This window comes from Suricata suricatta, chromosome 13, assembly GCF_006229205.1.
Source record: "Suricata suricatta isolate VVHF042 chromosome 13, meerkat_22Aug2017_6uvM2_HiC, whole genome shotgun sequence".
Lineage (NCBI taxonomy): Eukaryota > Metazoa > Chordata > Mammalia > Carnivora > Herpestidae > Suricata > Suricata suricatta.
The window spans coordinates 22,526,945-22,545,776 of NC_043712.1; the positions used below are offsets into that span (position 1 = coordinate 22,526,945).

General features: G+C 44.4%; 1 protein-coding gene across 3 annotated transcripts in view; it reads right to left on the reverse strand.

Annotated features, from left to right (window-relative positions):
- PALM2-AKAP2 (PALM2-AKAP2 fusion) overlaps positions 1–18,832 on the reverse strand; it is a 322,809-nt gene that overhangs the window by 187,167 nt on the left and 116,810 nt on the right. For 2 of the 3 annotated variants that reach the window (XM_029919383.1, XM_029919384.1), the window contains exons 5-7: positions 15,151–15,265; positions 14,285–14,306; positions 8,668–8,769 (exon numbers count right to left, since the gene is read on the reverse strand). In XM_029919383.1, coding sequence (XP_029775243.1) covers positions 8,668–8,769; positions 14,285–14,306; positions 15,151–15,265 — 239 coding nt within the window. The remainder of the gene's footprint in view (positions 1–8,667; positions 8,770–14,284; positions 14,307–15,150; positions 15,266–18,832) is intronic. The other variant, XM_029919385.1, reaches the window with a different exon arrangement.

Sequence of the window (18,832 nt, forward strand, 5' to 3'; positions counted from 1 at the left end):
TACTCCATCCTGTCTACAGCACCTTCTCCACAAGCCCTGTGTTGGCTCCTTGTGTCTTTATAGGATAAAAGCCAAACTCCTTAGCTTGGTATATAATTCCCTTTGGAATTTGTCTGCAACTTCCCGTCTAGGCTTGCCTCACAGCCCCTCTCATTCCATGTACATCCCAGCCATAGAAAACTTCTCACTATCCCCAGAACTTAACATCTGTCCCTGCCTCCTGTCTCCCTGCCCAGCTTGCCTTCCCCATGTGGCGTCTCTGCTAATGAGTCCCTACCTCTTTCTGAATAACGACAAGCTCCCTAACTATGTTAAGAAGATCCAAATCATATTTAGACTGCATGTTCAATGGCTCCCTTTTCCTCTAGCACAATCCAACAACACTATCCCACACCTCAACTCTTCCTGCTTTTGTTAAGATTCCTTTCTTTTGAAACATCCCTCTGTTAATTTTCGATACATCGAAATATGACGCATCCATCCATCAATGCCCAGTCAGCTGCCCCCTCTTCCAGAAGGTTTCTTTGACTCTTCCATCTCTAAGACACCCTTCTCTCTTTTTTTAACTTATTTTTTTTTTTTTTTAGTAATCTCTACCCCCAACACGGTGGACAAACTCACAACCCCCAGATCAAGAGTTGCACACTCCTGCAACTGAGTCAGCCACTGCCCCTTCTCTCTCTTCTTGAGGGTCTCTGAACACTTCTAAACCTCTCTGAAGGCACTTCACATTTTCCACTCAGCAGTATAATTTTTTGTGGGAATGTCTTATTAGTTCCACAGATTTTTAGGAACCCTAAAGGCTAGTGTTTTGCCTGATGTCTTTCTATGAGTCCCGCCTCCCCACCAGCACCTACCTTGGAGCCTTTTGTATAGAAGGCACCTGATATACACACCTGTGAAACAAACACTACTAATTGCAAAGTCTACTTTGGTTGCCTTCATCTAGACACAAATACTTTGTATAATACGACACCCATGAAAAGGTACACACAGTAATTAATGTTTGAACTGGTTAAGAAAACAGCAATGATACTGTTCCATCTGCTTGGGTAATAAGATACAGTCTGTTCACAGTTCACATTTAACTAAACAGATTGTGAAGCCAGATCCAACGCTTGGTTTTCATCATGTCCGTTTTGAAAGTTTCACTTATTCAGCACAAAGATCTTGAGTTTCCTTTGGGAACACAGTGAGGGGCCAACCAATCTTTGTCATTTCAGAAGCACATGGGCTCACACAATGATGGTGATGTCAAGAGAAATATTTGTCTCAGTTATTTCCTGATTTTCCACAAAGTGTGTGACCAGAGAAACAGAATAGGCATTTAAAATTTTGCATGGACTCCAAAGCCTTTTCTTTAAATATTACACTTATATTTTAAAAAGCACTGTTTTGGGTTAAATCATTATGTTCTATTACTATTAAAACACTCATGGGACAGATTTGTAAATAAGGATATACTAATGATTGCCAGTTATAGGTACAATCCATCCAGTAACATGTGAGCAAAATGACACTTTGATCTGTAATTGCTACAGAATACAGAACAAAACATTCTTATATCCATATATGATCGGATACAAATTATTAACACGGGAATCTTTAGAGATGTCTTCTTCTTTTGCCCACCAATGAGAATGCTGTCATTTCTGGTCCGGTCTTCCTCTCTCCGTCATCTTAACCCCCAACCCTCATTTTGTTTTTGCCTGTTCCTGGAATCAGAGACTGGGCAGAAAAGAGGATGAAGAGAGATTCTGTGCTTGAACCGCTAAGTAGACACACACACAATAGAGTTGAGAAGAAGGAATTTGGAAGGAAAGCGCATAAAAGCTGTGTGGGATATGGATGGAGAGGGAGCATTTTTGTGGTGGTGGAGGGGACGGGTAGAGGAACAAAAAGGAAATGTGAGAAGTGCTGGTGGGGATAGGAACTGGATTCCTTTTAATATCCTTCAGGAAAAAAATAGGTAAAGAACAGAGTTCCTTTATAGTGTTTTATTTTGTTCTTGTTCTTGTGTGTGATTTCAAACTGTATTTTGCTAAATGTGCCATGGCTCTGGGACTGAGCCACATGTGACACGGTTTCATTAGGGTTACACATTAATATCTATATTTTCATGTTTTACACTGTTCTTTCAATATCTCTAGAATGAGGGTAGAACATCTGAAGACATTTTGCTCATAAAATAAACCTACATATGTTTTGCCATAAAATACAACATCCATCCATATTTCTTTTCCCTCAGATAAAACAAGCTTTAAAAGAAACAGATTTTTAGCAGGCTTTGTCAGGGTCTAGCCTCACATGTTTGTCTGCATCTCCCTCCTTTTAGGAAGGGTGAACACTTCGAGAAGCTCTTGCTTACTACCAAGGCTTTCACCTCATGGATACACATATAAGCATATTATCAGACATTCAGAAAAGCACATAGGAGGAGTGAACGTTTATCTTAAATGTGTTGTTGAGGAGCAAGCCTCATTATTTTGCTCTAGTTCTCAGCCAATAATATTTCAAATGTGAACCAGGGTGGATATGAACCAGTAGGAAAATGAGACTTACATTTTAAACTTGACGTTTTATTTTTGATGCATGCACACAACTTAAACAACTCTCCTGCTTGTTACTGCCACGTCATGTTTACCAGAGGCCTCTTGATTACGTCATGCTCTCATGTCTGGCCACAAAAAACACCCGCGACTCTTCTCCCCTCTTCCCTCAAGCCTCTCCTGTGGCATGGGGACACAGATTGGCGCAGGACAATCCGTGTAGTGACGAGAGCCTAGTCAGCTCATTGGAAAAAAAAAACAAGCACAAGGAAGGGGTGCTGCTGAGGGGAGGGGACTTTCTGGGGAGCCCCTGAAAGTGATTTTGAGAGAACCTCATGGACATACAAGAAAGTAAGTGAAGGGGCACCTGGGTGGCTTAGTCGGTTAAGCCTCCGACTTTGGCTCAGGTCAGATCTCATGTTTGTGGGTTCGAGCCCCGCATCAGGCTCTGTGCTGACAGCTAGCTCAGAGCCTGGAGCCTGCTTCCGGTTCTGTGTCTCCCTCTCTCTCTGACCCTCCCCCTCTCATGCTCTGTCTGTATCAAAAAACATTTAAAAAAAAAAGAAAGTATGTGAAGAAAAGCTCTCTGAAATTTCTTGGAGGATGGCTCTGGAGACAGAGAAAATAGAAAGGAGACAGTCTGATGGTAGTGCCAGGGAAAGGAGGACTGAAATATAAAGTATGTTTTTCACAAAATGATAGATTTAATTATGGCTTCCCCAACATGACATACTGATGACAATAAGGCTGGAGGGTTTAAAGCATTTTTTTTTTTGGCGATTCTTTCCAAGAACCTAGACAGGGGAGCGAATAGATATTCATCTTGTCAGTGAAGAATGAGAACCAAGGTGGAGACTTTCTGCAAAGGGATACAAGTGAATGACGGAATGGCACTTTGATGGTGGGCCTCTGCATTTGGTTTATTAGATCCTTGCTCCCCGGTGGTCAATAAGGAGAATCTTAAAGAGGCAGAGGCAAGTCTAATGGGGGTTGATTAACCTAGGCTCCAGGTGCTGAACAAAGCCAGGTGTGGACTAGAAGGGAGGCGTCTGGGGAAGATACTTGCCTAAAAACCAGGGTGAGGGTGGGCTGCGAAGCTATTCTGGTCTGGCATGCTGCGGAGCCCAGAGACATGGGTCTGGGAAGCAGAGAATGCTGGATTCCGGTTCAAACTTATTCCCATGGCTCTGTGTACTCTTTTATGCCCAGTTACCTTCAGCTTTGGCAAAGAGAAGGCAGCTCGAAGGGCTATAAGGAGCCTAGTGAAAAGAACACAAGTGACGTGTGGGGTGACCAACTACATGATTCCATTTCGAAAACAAGCCAAGAGCATGCCAAACAAGATAGTGTGTTCTGTGAGAACGGAAAACTCAATCATGCCAAATCCCTTGACTCAGGCTTCTCCCAGCTCACGTGTTTTGACCCACTGTGATCCATGGGAGGAGGTACAAGGCTGAAGGTCCACATGTAAAGGACAAAATGACATAGCCCCCTGTCATTAGTCAGTAAGATGAGAGGTGTTAGGGAAAGGGAGGAAGACACTGGGTCTGAATTCCTATTGAGATGACGCCCTATATTTGGACTTCATTTTCCCCATTTGTACAATGAAGGCTATCCAGCTTTGATATCCTGTGGTGCTGGAAACAGCCTGTGTGGTTTGTGACCCAATGATGTATAAAGTATCAGACAGCCACATCATGACCGTTACCCAGAAGTGAACATCCAGTAGTAGACATCACACTGGGAATGTAGAAGAGGAACAATGCACATTCTTGGCTTACTGAGTGAATACATATACATACGATCCTTTCCTGCTGGCCTGTGAGTATGCTGGCACCTTCTCTTGAGGATGGAAATACAAAACTGGCTATCATGATGGCAAAATAACAATGAAAATGAGGAAATTAATTCAGAGTGGATTTTCCCTCCCATCCCAACACTTAGGCAATCTCTGACTTCAAAAAACAGTAATCAAAAATTTCTTGGAATAGTTGTTTTCTCAGGACACCTTAGTATTAACAAAAATAAGTCAACAAAATTGTGATATCATAGATAAAAAAAGCAAAAGCCAATTTCCTAGATCTGATTTTCCTTCCACCTTCTTAGTCAAGAAGGACAGTTTTCAGTCTGAAAAGTGACACAAAGAGTATTGTTAAGAGGGAAATGAAGCCCAAGATGAGTGGAGAAGATTGGGGAAAAAAATAAAGCACCTAGGGATATACATGCTTTCAGCACTTCAGACCCAGGGATCAGTGCCCTTATTGATAAATTTGTCTTAAGAATCTTATGCACTGGGTGGGGCAAGGGGTACAGCACACCTGGTGGCTCCATCAGTTAAACATCTGACTCTTGGGTTTGGTTCAGGTCATGATCTCATGGTTAGTAAGTTCGAGTCCCACACCAGGCTCCATGCTGACAGTGCAGAGCCTGCTTGGGTTTCTTTTTCTCCCTCTCTCTCTGCCCCTGCCTGCCCCCACCACCACCTGTCCCCACTTGCTCTCTCAGTCTCTCTCTAAAAAATAAACTTAAAAAAAAAAAGAATTGTATACACTACACTGGAAAAGGTGCTGGAGGCAGACATCTGAAGTTACAATTTTAAAAAACACGAAGTAAGGAATTATATAAACTATGTAGCAGTAGTTTGAGATCATGGCTGGCTAAACTCTGAAGTTCATTTTCAAAGAGCAGAGACCACTAAGAATCAGGAAGGATTCACCAGGCAGAAGGTATATAGATTAATCTCGTTTTCTTTTTGTCCTAGTGGTTTAGATAATTTAGGCAAAGTCAGAGACACAGTACATCTGACATCATAAAGTCCCTTATATTCCTGTGGACATGACACAAATATGTGCCTTGGGTGTCAAGACAGTTGTCAGAACTTGTTACTCATTAAATGATCATGCCCCACACATGCCTACTTAGGGTTCTTTAGGGCCAGACGACCCGGATGGTATGCCACAGGCCTCTGACTTTGGTTCCAACTCTGCAATGTTTTCATCAATGTAATGATGAAAAATAATGGAAGCTTACTTTTCAGATCTGAGATGATACCAAATAGAGAAGAAAAGCAAGTTTGTGAGGTGGTATAATCAATAGCTACGAAGACCCCAGCCACAGAGAAGAGAGTCTTCTATTTTCAAAACTGCTAAACCTTTTATTCAGAGAGAAATCTGATGCAGAAATACAGTATAAACCCAAGGACAGAGGCGTTGCTGTGTCTGAAATGGGAGAGAACTCCTGAGCCCCGACTCTCAAATCCCCTTACATCATTCCCTCCCCTACTTCCCAAGGAGGCTCTTCAGTGACCCCGATGGGGCCCCTGACACTTCCAATGGACACTCTAACATGAAGAAATTTAACGGTTACATCAAATCTACAAAGGGCAGAAAGGTGAATAGCTCATCCTTACTTTCGCCTTTGAGATAATGAAATAAAGAATTTTGTAAGTTCTCTGAGCAGGTGAAGCAGTATGTGCACAATTAGGGGAAAGAGACGACACGTTTCAAAGACATTGATTCTGGAACTATGACTAGATGGGATAAAGGGAATGAGGATGAGCAGTGGCACATGTCAAATGACAGCGAGACTTTACTTTAGAATCTGAACCTGAAAGGCCACAGCACCAGCGCAGTGAGCCACACGGTCTGTGGCTTCACATTCTGGGCTGGCGGGAGATCAGCCCACCTGAGAGTGTGTGGCGACAAACTGAGGGGGTGTTCAGAGGGGAGGGACAAGGATGGTGGAGGGTGTCAAGGGGATATAGAGTGGGAACCTGGAAAAGACCAGAAATGATAGTCATTTTCAAATAAAGGGAAACCAACCCAGGTTTGTTCTGAGTGGCTCCAGGAGGCAAGATAAGGACTGATGGGCGGGAGATGGAGGCAGACAAACGATGGCTCCATCAGAGAAGAAGGATTCCCCAGTGGTCAGAACCAATTAGAATGGGCTGCCCGGAGGTACGCTAAGCTACAGTCACAGAGGTGCATGACTGTGGTCTGAGGACCTCTCTGCAGGGCTGCTACATCCTGGCTTCCATGTTTGATTGGAAAAGATGCCTCCTAATTCTAAAAGCAACAATGCTAAATAAATCCCCATTTATACACAATCCTGAACTTCCCAAACTGCAAACAACCAGAATATCGAGTAATGACAGGTGACATATATTAAAATGGCCCTGAGATTATACAAAATTTCAAAGGGATGTTCATAAAGCAAGATGGATCACATCTAGGAGAAAGAATTCTAGTAGTGAGTGCTATTATCTGATGTGCTACCCATGCTCTGTCTAGTCACGATTAGTCATAACTGATCATGAACCTGGACACTCCATTCCAAAACAGTCTAGACAAAGGAGTTAACCACATCAAATGTGATTCCATCCACAATTCTGCTTGAATGTATTTCTACAGTTAGATACATCTATGCAAATTCATTCTTCAGTAATAAACAAAAGTACACATAAACTTGTTTTGGAAGATTCTCATCCCAGAACACTTTTTGTTGAAAATGCATCTGCCATTGGATCGTTATGTTTCTACAGCATCTTCAACCATGAAGGAAAATAGGTTGTGACACGTATCTCCACAGACCCAGCACTATAATCATAGTGACATTTTACTCTTACACATCACACTGACTACCAGTGCTACTCTAACCCTTTTTTATCCCCCTTAAAAATTAGTTCTCACACACTCCCTACCCACTCCCTGAGCTGATCCATTAGTTGGATCATATCACCTGTCCTGGGAAGTCCAGTAACATGTTGTGGAAAGAGGCTAAGAAGCTGTTTACCCACATTTATTGGGAACTATCAACACCCAAGGCTCTAATAATAAGCCAAAGGTATGTAACTGTTGAACCGTTATTACCTTAGCTGATCTCAGAAGTGCTCTTTGGAGCATCTGAGAGCCTGTGGCTTAAACCACTACCAGCGATTCCTTTACAGCATGCCTGCAGGCTACAAGATCTGATTTATCAGTCCAGGGACATGTGGACCCGGCCAGGGTTTGACCAGATACCAGCTAAGGTCCCACCCAATTCTAGAACTCCATAAGTCAGGATGTAAAAGTGATATGCGGAGATATTTACGGAGACACCCCATAGATGTTTAATCAGAGCACATGACAACTGCGTCAACACTTACTTGCCTCTTTGTTTTACTTTTATATTAAAATAAGGAAGGACTATTTGCTTCACAAAATATGCAAGTTGACCATAGGAAAGATTTTCTCTGGCTTAGAAGTCCATGATTATTTTGTTTGATGGAAGTTGTCATTATACGGCTCATTTTAGACATTAATTCACATAGATTATGTAAAGCATAGTTTCATGTCCATATCTGAATTCACCTACATTGTTACTGATGTGCAACCTTAGCAATTGCTTTTTCATTTAGCCCCCTGGCCCTCAGTGCATTTCTGTGTAGAGTGAAAAGATTGATATAGATTTATTTTTCACATCCATCAGTTCTGATTTCTGAGGCATGTTCACATTGGATAAGGCAAAGCATAGCTCTCTCTATACTTTATACTCATAAATGTGTTATTTTTTTTTGAAATTCACCACTGTGAAAAACATTAGCAAGAAACATACATTCTTTAAATTGCAACTTTCCCCCTAAGTATACCACAGTAGCTAAGAAATCATTCCAGAAATGGGAGCATTTGGAAGTTTATGCTTATAATATGCAAGCAGCTCAATTCCCAAAGGATTTGGGAACATACTTATACACTTTGAAGATAATTTCCACCCAGTTTCCATCATAGGTCATCTGATCCTGTATGTGTCTGATATGGAAAATAAAACCCCCTGCAGGCAGAGTCCAACTCAACTTGGAGAATAAGGAAAGATACAAAAACCATGAGAGAGAGACCTCACTAAAGTCAGAGGGGAAATGCTCTACTGTTTTCTCAGTATTCCCTCCTATGCAGTCCTTAATTGTGTATTAGGGCCTAGTGCCTGCACTTTGTGGCCACTATAAACTCTATATCTGAGGCTGGGCTGAGGACAGGGTCCCCTACGGGAGGATATCTGGACATCCCTTATTATTAAAGCTCAGAGAAATGCAAGCCCCGTGGCCAGTCCTGGCATCAAAACCAAATAGGTCCCCAGGACTTACCAGCTGCTCTGCTAGTCCCGTCCTGCCCAGGTGATGGTTCTGCTGTTCGTGAACAGAGGATTGGCAGGTCGGGGAGCTGAGAGGAAATGTAATTTACTGCATCTGGTAGCAGAGAACAGGGAATACAATTAGGCACAGTGTCGGGAGGCCCAGTGGGTTCACTGCCGAGACAGCAGCTTGGCTGCCCTACATAATGGACCGCGGAGGCAGCCGCTGAACGAGAGGATCAGGGTAAACAAAGACAAGTATTTGTCCAGTGACTGGCATTTAGCAGAGTAGCTGAGGTAGGAGGGATGCTGGCCAGAGAGCTCAAGCCCTATGACCGCTCTATGTATTAAAAGATTCATCAGAAAGCTCTAGATTCTAAGAGTACAATGAGTTCAGGAGGGAAAAGGGGTTTGGCTAGTGAGAGCCATTATCAGCTTGGTGGAATTGACCAAACATGGGGCATCAAACTAGAAATATGCCTTAAACTGGAAAACAGACTTGGGGTTCACTCCCTAAACTGCAAATGTAGTTTCTGGTGCCTAATTCATTCAGAAGACCTATTCTGCAGACATAAAAAAAATTTCTAAAACTCTAGAATTTATCCTACAATTTCAATACTTCAGCTTACTGTTTGAGCCAGGAAACCCTGAGATTCCAAATAACAACAGCCAGTGAATTCACCATTAGCCCAGTTGTAGGAAACATGGCCAAGAAAAGTGGGGAGACAGGCTCCACTTGGGGAAACAGTTTGATAAGCCCATTTCGGGAGGTGAGACCCTGCAGTGTATGACCTTCAGCAAGCGTGTCAAAGGGTCAGAGGACAGCAGGAAACCACTGGGGGTGAGACAAGGAGAATTTGTGTATCCCCCAGAGAGAACTGGAAAATTCTAGAGCACTGGGATCTATGTGATGTGTTTCCTTCCTTGTGTCAGAACCATGTCCCAGAATCCTGGAATGCCAATCGCTCCTCAGGGATCCATTTAGCTGCTTAACTGCCCATCTCCACGGAATCTCTCCCGATCACCTCTGACTCAACATGTCCCATGCAGAACTCCCATCTGTGCTCATCTGCTGCCTTTCCTGTACTCTGTATCTCAGCTGACTGGCACCACAGTTCACCCAGGATCCTGGGCAGTGCCCTGAATGTCCCCTCTCTGTGCCCAGCCAGCCCCTAGCCTCTGCCTCCTTCACCTCTCTTACATCCGTCCCATCCTCTGCATCCCCATTGATATTACCGTTGTTTTGTCAGGTTTCCTTTTTCCTTTTTAAATGCCATGCTTGAAAGGACCATGGACAGACATAGATGAAAATAGGGATTAGGATTAGTTCAGTTCTGCACCAACTAGACCATTTGCTGACTCGCATGTGAGTATCGGCAATCCAGAATGTGCTGATACTGGACCGTTATATTCTGAGGAACACACTCTGTGTGTAGGGGTGGGGTGGAGTTCCACTAAGGGAATGGATTTCTCCATAGCAACCATTTGGAGAGAAGGAATAGGATATCAGAAGTAGGTGGGCAGGCCGTTCGTCATGGTGAGGTCCAAGTGACCATCTCTTTGGAGCCTTATGTATGCTGGAGAGTGGGGCATGGGTTGGGTCATCGTTGAGGGTCTTTTGATGCAAGGAAGAAACCTAGGTCTTTGAGATGTTGGGGGGGTTGGGGGGGGTGATTGGGAGACAGCCATGAGGCAGCCTTTGGGCATCTCCTGAAGATAGGCCTGGTTTTAGTCAAAGGTTCGGAGTGTGGCCACACGTCTGAGGTTGTACATGGTTCTCTATTATTCCTGAACTTAGCTTACTCTCATTGTGGGGAAATGTGGTAAGAGTCTGAGCTCCAAACCGGCACAAGGCAGGACCAGAAGAGATCAGAGGCTTGAAATAAACTGATCGTGAGGGTGTAGGGGTAGACTGCTGACCATAGGCCAGGGGAAGACTGGAGCAGCAGTGTGTGGCTAGAGGGGCAGTTCAGGGGACAAGAGACGGCCAGAGCAGATTTGCAGAGCTTTTGAGTTTTCCATGAGGATTTCCAGAAATCTGTGGATTGAGATCTTGGTAAATCTGACTTTCTGCAGTCAAATGAGGTGAAGGGTCAAGCCACTAAGACAAGCTCAGGACCCTCAGACTGGCACATGTGTGTCTATACATTCTATGCTAAATATAGAATTTCTGGGGCATCTCTGATACTGAAAATTTTAGCAGCCAGAAACTAAAGGCATTTGCCAGCAGGGCACCTGCATCAGAAAAAGCACATGATTCTGGGGCTTATGTCTCAGCCTCCACGGGAGGCAGTTCCTAGCCTTGGAGTGAGTGGGGGAAGGGGGGTGGAGTCACCTTTGCCTGCTGTTACCTGGCTACAAGCTTGAGGACCACAGCCCTTGGAGAGCTGGGGTCACACACTCCTGCCAAGGTGAGGGCGTGGTGAGGAGAGGGGCATGAGAAGAACAGGGCAGCCCCCTCAATATATCATTAAGTTGTAAACCCAAAGCTCTGTATCCGGGAGGTGGCTGACAGACCAACACAAAGAATAATTAACAGGGCCTCCAAAGCCTTCATGGGAAGAATTTCTTCACATGGCCTCAGTATGTAAGTGTCCTCTTCTGCCAAGGTCAACCTGGTCTATCATCCAAGAAGGTAGAGAATGGCCATCACTATGGTAGAAATGTAAGATGAGGGCTTCTTATTCATTCTGGCACTGCTGAAATATTACTATCGCTATGAAAAACATGAATAGCCAAACCTAGAGAAGACTGATGAACACTCTCCTGAAAACATGAGTTATGGGCACCTGAGACTTCCGGGCAACTGGTATGAAGGTGTTGATGTGGAGATGGCTTCCAGCCACCACAGATTTGACAGAATGAAAACCTAAGATCGGATTCATACAGCAAGGGCAGAGATAGGCCCAGACACATATTTTCCTTTCCTGGGTCTGGCCCACTCCTCAGTGGGTAAAGAATAGTTAGCACAGGATGTAACTATATGCAAATTATAGTTACGTAGACATTATGCCTATTTAAGTCAGTAACAACAAACACACCCAACTGATGAAGACTGTTATATATACCAAGTGTGTGTATGGGGTGGGGAGGAAGTGTGGTGGGGGTCAGAATGTATATGGTCTAGAAATTCTACTCAAGATTGGAATACATGGCTCATGATTCCAGGACTACCACGCAATCTGAAGCCATTGGTGATCCCCTAGTGCTGTTCCTTTATTTCCTCTGACATGCATAGGGTCACATGCCCAGGTGACCTGAGGTGGGGTAATTACACATGCACACATCCATCTCCTTGCCCCCTCATTAAACTAGGAATGCTTCTGCTGAGTATCTGCAGCATCTTGAATAGTTATATAATCCTAGTTGGATTCCATAATCAGCATTTCCAAAGTAGGGTATTTTTCTTAAGGCATTATTATTTTTAATAATTTTGTGTTAGTTCTTAGTAACAACAGGTGGTTGATTCTAAGAGTGGTCTTGGCAACTTTGAAATCAAGGGGCCTTTGAAACCAAAGAATGAGAAAATAATCAGACACTCCAGAGTCCCTCAACTGGACCTGCTTCAGGTTTTACTCTCAGCCCAGTGTGAGTTAAACGTTGACCGCATTCTTGAAAGGACATATTCCCTCCTTTAAATTTCCTTCTTTGCCAGTAGATGTGGTACAACAGAAAGGTACCCCCAGACTTAGTTTTAACCAGAGATGGCAGGACTCATAATTCAGGGTGACAGGTAAGACCACAGAAACCTTTTCCTGACCATTCTTTAGGATCCCTAAGATTTTTGTATCCTTGAGCCCAAGATCACCCTTATCAAAAAGTGAGTGAGGACCGAGTAATAATGGCAATTTTCTCTGGAGGCTCTTCTTTAGGATCATGTTCCTTCCCACCCCCATAAACTGCACAGGGGAACAGATGCAAATAGTAGGAAGTTAATGGAGGAGGATATGAAAGAAACTCGTGTTGAAAATGAAAGACCCAGTGGCAAGGGTTTGTAACATGGCTTCAATTTTGCTTATTAACAAGTCATAGGCTCTGGGGGTCTCCGTGCCCCACGCAGCCTTCCCAGAGACATGACATTCAGGCTCCTTCCCTCTGCTAATTATAGATGAAAGTCCAGGAAAGGTCCTGGTTTGAGAAGGAAAAGAAAAAAAGAAGTACAATCCCCTTTAAAGTCCCCTTCCAGTACGTAGGTGTCTGTGGGTCAGTGTCCCACAGCCCCACTCCAACCTGACACTAATTGCATTATTCTAGCTATGCACACTGCCTCAGGTCTCTCCTAGCACTAGGGAAGCCCACTCTGCTTCCCATGCGCCCACCCTCAATTCCCCCTAAGAGACAAGGCCACCTCCTCAGTCCGTACTCTGTCTCCAAAGCACAGAACAAGAACTCCAATGTGGCTACACCCTAGAGAATGCTCTAGAATGTCCTAGGTCTTCCTCCTGGAGTCCCTGTGGGTTTGGCCCAGGAACAGGAGATTAATTTACTACCTTCCCAAAGATCATCCTGGGGGTCAAACATCCGGATTCCCTGCCTTTTATTTGCTAGAAATCGCCACCCTCCTCAAAGCAAATAAAATAACACAATACATTTTTGGGGGGCTAGAGTCAGAATTATCCTTAGTGTAAATATCTTTGCCAATCCAGAAAAATACGTTACCCATCTCTGCATTTTTAAAAATCTTTTCCCTGGTATCTGCAAATGACATGGGGAAAAACACTGATGCCAACTCTCATCCGTGATCACTCCTGCTCATTTTCATAGTCTAGAGGTTGGCTTTATATGAACCAGGTGAGCAGAGGGCATCCAATCTTTCTGACAAGTCCTGGCCTTTGAAGCAGGCCTAGTGGAGGGTCACAGTGAAAGTGGTAATAGAGTGGTTTTCATGAGCTTGTAGCTAAAGTTAGTAGAGCAAGGTGAAGGATGAAGCATACCACCTTCAACCTTCACACAAGCTGAAGCACACAACCTCAAGTTCATCCCCATGGCCACAGGTAAGGAGAGCAGAGGGCAGGGGCAAGGAAGGGAATGGAGGACAGAAGGAAGTAGCTCCCGCCAGGATGGGGTCAGGAAGCCAGGGCCCTGCTCCCACCCTTCATGTGCTCAAGGCCAGCTTAGGCCACAGACAGAGGGACGTTCTGTCCAGTCCTGTTACCCTGAAAGCCTGGAGAAATGTCCCATTTTCTGATTCAAGGCAAAACCAGAGGCCTTAGAAACGTTTTCTAAACACCAGATGATAGCCTTCTGAGGTGTGTTGTGACCTGGACACCTAGCCGCAAGTGGGGTCTTTCCTGCCTGGGACCTGGTCCCAGTGTTAGCACTCTTTGCTGAATACCTGTTCAGAAAGGTCCAAGCAGTGAACTTCGAGGACCGAATGGGAGGAGGAAGCGCCAGGCCAACTGTATAAAACTAGAAACAGCGAGTCAAGAAACAGTCCTTGAAGAAGAGAGGCAGACAAGTCTTGGGATGTGCACCTGCTCAGTGCCCAGTATAGAGTGCTGTTCTTTCTCTCTGATGTCTTTACACGCCAACACATCACATCTCCCAGGGAGCCTGTGTCCATGAAACCCACTACACTGAGCGGGATAAAGCACTGCTATAGAGTGGGGGCAGAGAGCACTTACACTTACCTCCATCCGCATTGGAGAAGCTCTGTGGAAACAAAAGCAGGGCAGCGCGTCACCACACGTGTGCGGAGACCATCCCTCATCCACCTACCCCATCTTTCTCCCCCGGGTCCAGAATTGGACTGTGGTGGGTAAACCCAAAGCTTTCTTTTCTTCTGGGAAATTTGTTTGGGATCCTGAAATTTAATGGAAAGTTTTATCATTCCCAGCTTATACTGAATTTCTCCCAGTAGGGATTCATGTTGATTATCCAGCAAATACCCTTGGTCGTGTTGGAGAAGTGACATCAGAAAACCCTGTCTTAAGATTTATGTGATTAGATTGTTTCTTCAGTCTGGGTACCTGGGTTATAAAGTGGAAAGAAGGTCCTGAGACATCAGAGACTCGACTTTATGAGTTCTCTCCTCTGTGCTACATGGCACCTGTTTTCAAAGTAGTTACATAACACTCCGTGTATTTGCAATTCATGTCCATTTGATGTGGTTTTGCCTCTGGCCTTTTTATAAAGGAAAGACTTAAATTAAAGCCATAAGGAGCAGGCCTAGTCTGCTTAATAAGAATTGGCTTTAGACTTCTGAAGTCCAAGGGGAGATGACTTTTTAGGCATGAGGTTTGGACCATACGTAGACAGGGTTAATTTCATGACTCTCTTCTGTGCTTCCCCACAGACCAGGTGGTCCCACACCTGAAGACAGGCCACTCTCAGTGTCAGAGACCACACTGGTCTTCACACAATGGGACTTCATTTCACAAGGCACGTGGCTCAGACTTTTTATCAATATTAAAAGGCCTTGTGTCCACTGGACTAACTCACTAGTGCTTACTTCCCCGTGGATAAAATTCAGAGAAATCCCACTTGTTTTCTGTACCTTCTGAAAGTCCTTGAAGGATTTCTCTGTCTCCTTCAGTTTCTCTAAGATGATTTGCTCTTTGGCAGATATCTGGGACTCTTCGCTTTCTAGCGCTTGTATTTCCTGCTCCAGCCTGGAAAACACAAACAGAGAACAGGTTACTTTACTGTCCCAGTGTCCCGGGAGGTGACTTCCTGTGGCAAGCAGCTCCTTCCCGTGGGGTGACTTCCTGGCTCTCTCCATCTTACATTCTGAGGTGCCAGGTTTCACATCACAGAGCACCCTGTGTTTTCAGCTTTGCCACTCAGCACACATTGACCAAAGGAAAACAACCCCGAGCTACGGCTACTGGTTCACCGCCACCACTTTACAACGTGCTTTGGTGTCTCCCCTCTAACTCTATTGATGGGCACATTCTTAATCTGGGGGTAGATATCTTTACACACCATGGGACATAATGGCTGAAGGAAAATAGCTTCACATTCCCCAGGCTATCTCAGAATTACTATTCTTCTATCAGTTCTCCTAAAGGGTGAAGACCTCATCTCACTCAAGGGAAATATGTTGCCACAAAATGGCTGGTGGCCAACACGCGTGGGAACCTGCTGTCATCTCTCTCAGGGGCCCATTCTCTACTGCCCAAAAGAAGTGGAAAGGGAGGAGGAACTGATACAGCTGCCCTCCCTCCTCTGGAACTTTCTCAGTTTTCACAGCCATCCTATGTATTTTTGAAAAGGCACATTTTGGCACTGCCAGGACACTCCAGGAATATTCCAAAACAGCTACGATCTGGGAGAAGTCTCAGTAGCTTATTATTTCAATGAAAGGATAGTATTAACTGTTAATGTATATTGAGCACCAAATCTCAGCCAAGAACCAAGTTAAGAATTCACGTAGTTTAATTTATTTAACCTTCCCAATGACTTTTTGAGTCGGGAATCCCCATTTTATGGATGAGACTATGAAGGCCTAGCAAGGTTAAAGAACTAGTTTATTGCTGCAGAGCCTTGAAGCAAGGATTCAAGCCAGAAGTCCAGACCCTACTCCTGACCATGGTGCTCAACTCTTACCGCGTGGATTCTACGGTATCTCAGATTATTTCCTGCCTTGCTAGACATTGTGTCTGGAGGCATGCTCGGGTGGCGCCACTATGCAGCAATGTCCTTAGGGTTATGAAGGGATGGATGTTCCCCTGCCTAAAGACCTATTTGATTTGTATTTGTTTGCGCATTCAATTCTGCTTTTGGGTTCTTTCCCCCTCTGTCATGCTGGAAGCTTTGCCGCAGAGTCTGTGTCTGCCTTTATCTGTCCTTTCCCTCCCCCTCCCCTTCTTCCATCTTCTAATCTGCTGTTGAGAACTGGCTAACCAAGTTTGTTCAACTAGAAAGAGTTCAGAGTGAGATCTTGAGAGGGGTAAGGGACACCAAGCCAAAGGCATGGATTTATTAGGGGTGCACTGTGCCCCTCAGGGATTTCCTTCCTGGGCATCAGAAAAATGACCTCTGGATGGATGAGACTTCACAGCAATTACTTTGGGTTATGAAGTAACCAAATGAACACAGATGTATTTATCATTTCATTCACAGTAAGAGTGGAGGTCCTTATAACGACTCAGATGGCCCTCTAGTAGCTAGCCTCCCAGTACCAACATGGCTTCCACTCTTGACAATGAGAGCAACTCCTTATTTGCCCCTTTGTGCCCTATGTTGTCCCCTCTTCCAAGAAACCCATCTCAAAACCCTAACCATTTTTGCCTCAGCTCAGACACCACCCACCCCAGGAAGCTTTCACAGATTCACTGGAAATAACAACTGCCCTCCTCTGACCATTTATTAGCCCATTATTTTGGTTATTCTTATTATTTATCATAGGTCTTACCAAGTCTACTGTATGTGGTTCTCAACCCAGGTGATTTGCCCCCCAGGGGATATTTGGCAATGTCTGAAATATCTTAGTTGCCCATAACTCAAGGAGAGTGAAAGTGGTACTACGGGTACCTAGTGGGTGGCAGCCAGGGGTGCTGCTAAATGCCCTGCAATGCCCAGGACAGCCCTCACAACAGAGAATTATCTGGCCCCAAATGTCAATAGTGTTGAGGTTTAGCAACGCTAAATCATTAATTTCCCCCACTAGATTATAAATTCATCATGGAGCAGACGGCACAAGGGTTCAATATATGGATGTGAAAGAATCAAAGAAACTAAACCAAGCTTCAAAAAAAGACATGGGTCAGCCAAATGACCAAATGAGACCTTCAGGATTTCTTTTTTTGTTCCTTTTGAGAGATAGAGACAGAGTAGGAGTAGGGGAGTGGCAGAGAGAGTAAGACACAGACTCTGAGACAGGCTCCAGGCTCTGAGCTCTTAGCACAGAGCCCAACATGGGGCTTGAACTCAGAAATGGTAAGATCGTGACCTAGGTTGAAGTTGGATGCCAAACCAACTGAGTCTCCGAGGTGCCCCAAGACTTTCAAGATTTCTTATACCGGGGTGAATTCTTCAGCAAGCCTTGATGTGAGAGGCTATTTTCAGGCTGAGATGCAAACAAAGCCTATAGGAGAGGGGGCCAAGTGACATAGACATATAAACAAAAAGATATAAAACTCCATTGCTGTTCCATACGAGCAGCAAAATCTTCTACCCACCTCTGTGTACACTATTGTGTTGTGGGGAGGAGGGATCAAGGGAAAAGATATACATGTGGAATAGGAATAACACACATGGGAGAAGTCAAATAACTCAGACACTGAATTATTTCCATTGGTAGAGGACCTCTGGTCTAGAGGTTTTCTGGGAAGACCAGATGATAGTACTTGCCAGGTGGGTTCTGGGCAGATTGAACCTCAGGGGCAGAGTTCCTCAGCAGACACGTAGGATGTGTGTAGAATATTCTTAACCATATTCCCTCCCTCCCCTCTTCACCATCATGGAAAGTGGATACATCCCTGACCCACTGATGTTGGTCTTGGCCACTTGATTTGCTTTGCTCTCATGGTGGGTGGTTTGTACCTTCCTGTTCCTTGACTATCACCTCAGCCATGTCATCTGCTTTAGCCAATGGTATACTGCAGACACAACATAGGGCGAGGCTTGGAATGTGCTTGCCCAGTTGGGTCTGTCCCTGTGTGCCTTGCCAACTCCAGGAGAAGAGTGTCTCCAGCCAATGGCTGTTCTTTCGGCCTTGGCCCCAGAAAAAACATAAAGGAAATAGAGTAGAGCCCAAACCAGAGTCAGAAGTCATGCCCAGTGGGACCTATACCTGAAATTAGAGCTGCTTTACTGGGCCCAGCCTAGATCAGCAAATACCCAGTACTGTCACTGAAGTATGAGCAATACTAAATGGCATTTGTTTTAAACCACTGAGCTTGAAAGTAGTCCTATAGTACTACCGTGACAACAGCTAAGTGATACAGCTCAAATATTTATATATTACATGGGGACATATTATATATGTATGTATTATATGATCTATACATGTAGATATATGTCCTAATAAAACATATAATAATATATGTATCTTTGTAATGTATATATACGTATAGCCCAATGATGCCTGAAGCTATAAGATTTGAAAGAAAATAAACTATCCCTGCACTACTTCCCCCAATCCTCAGAGAAATCTGGATATAGAGCACACCTCATGAGCATTAAGGTTGAGAAAAGAGGAAAATATCAGGATGCCTGGTGGCTCAGTCAGTTAA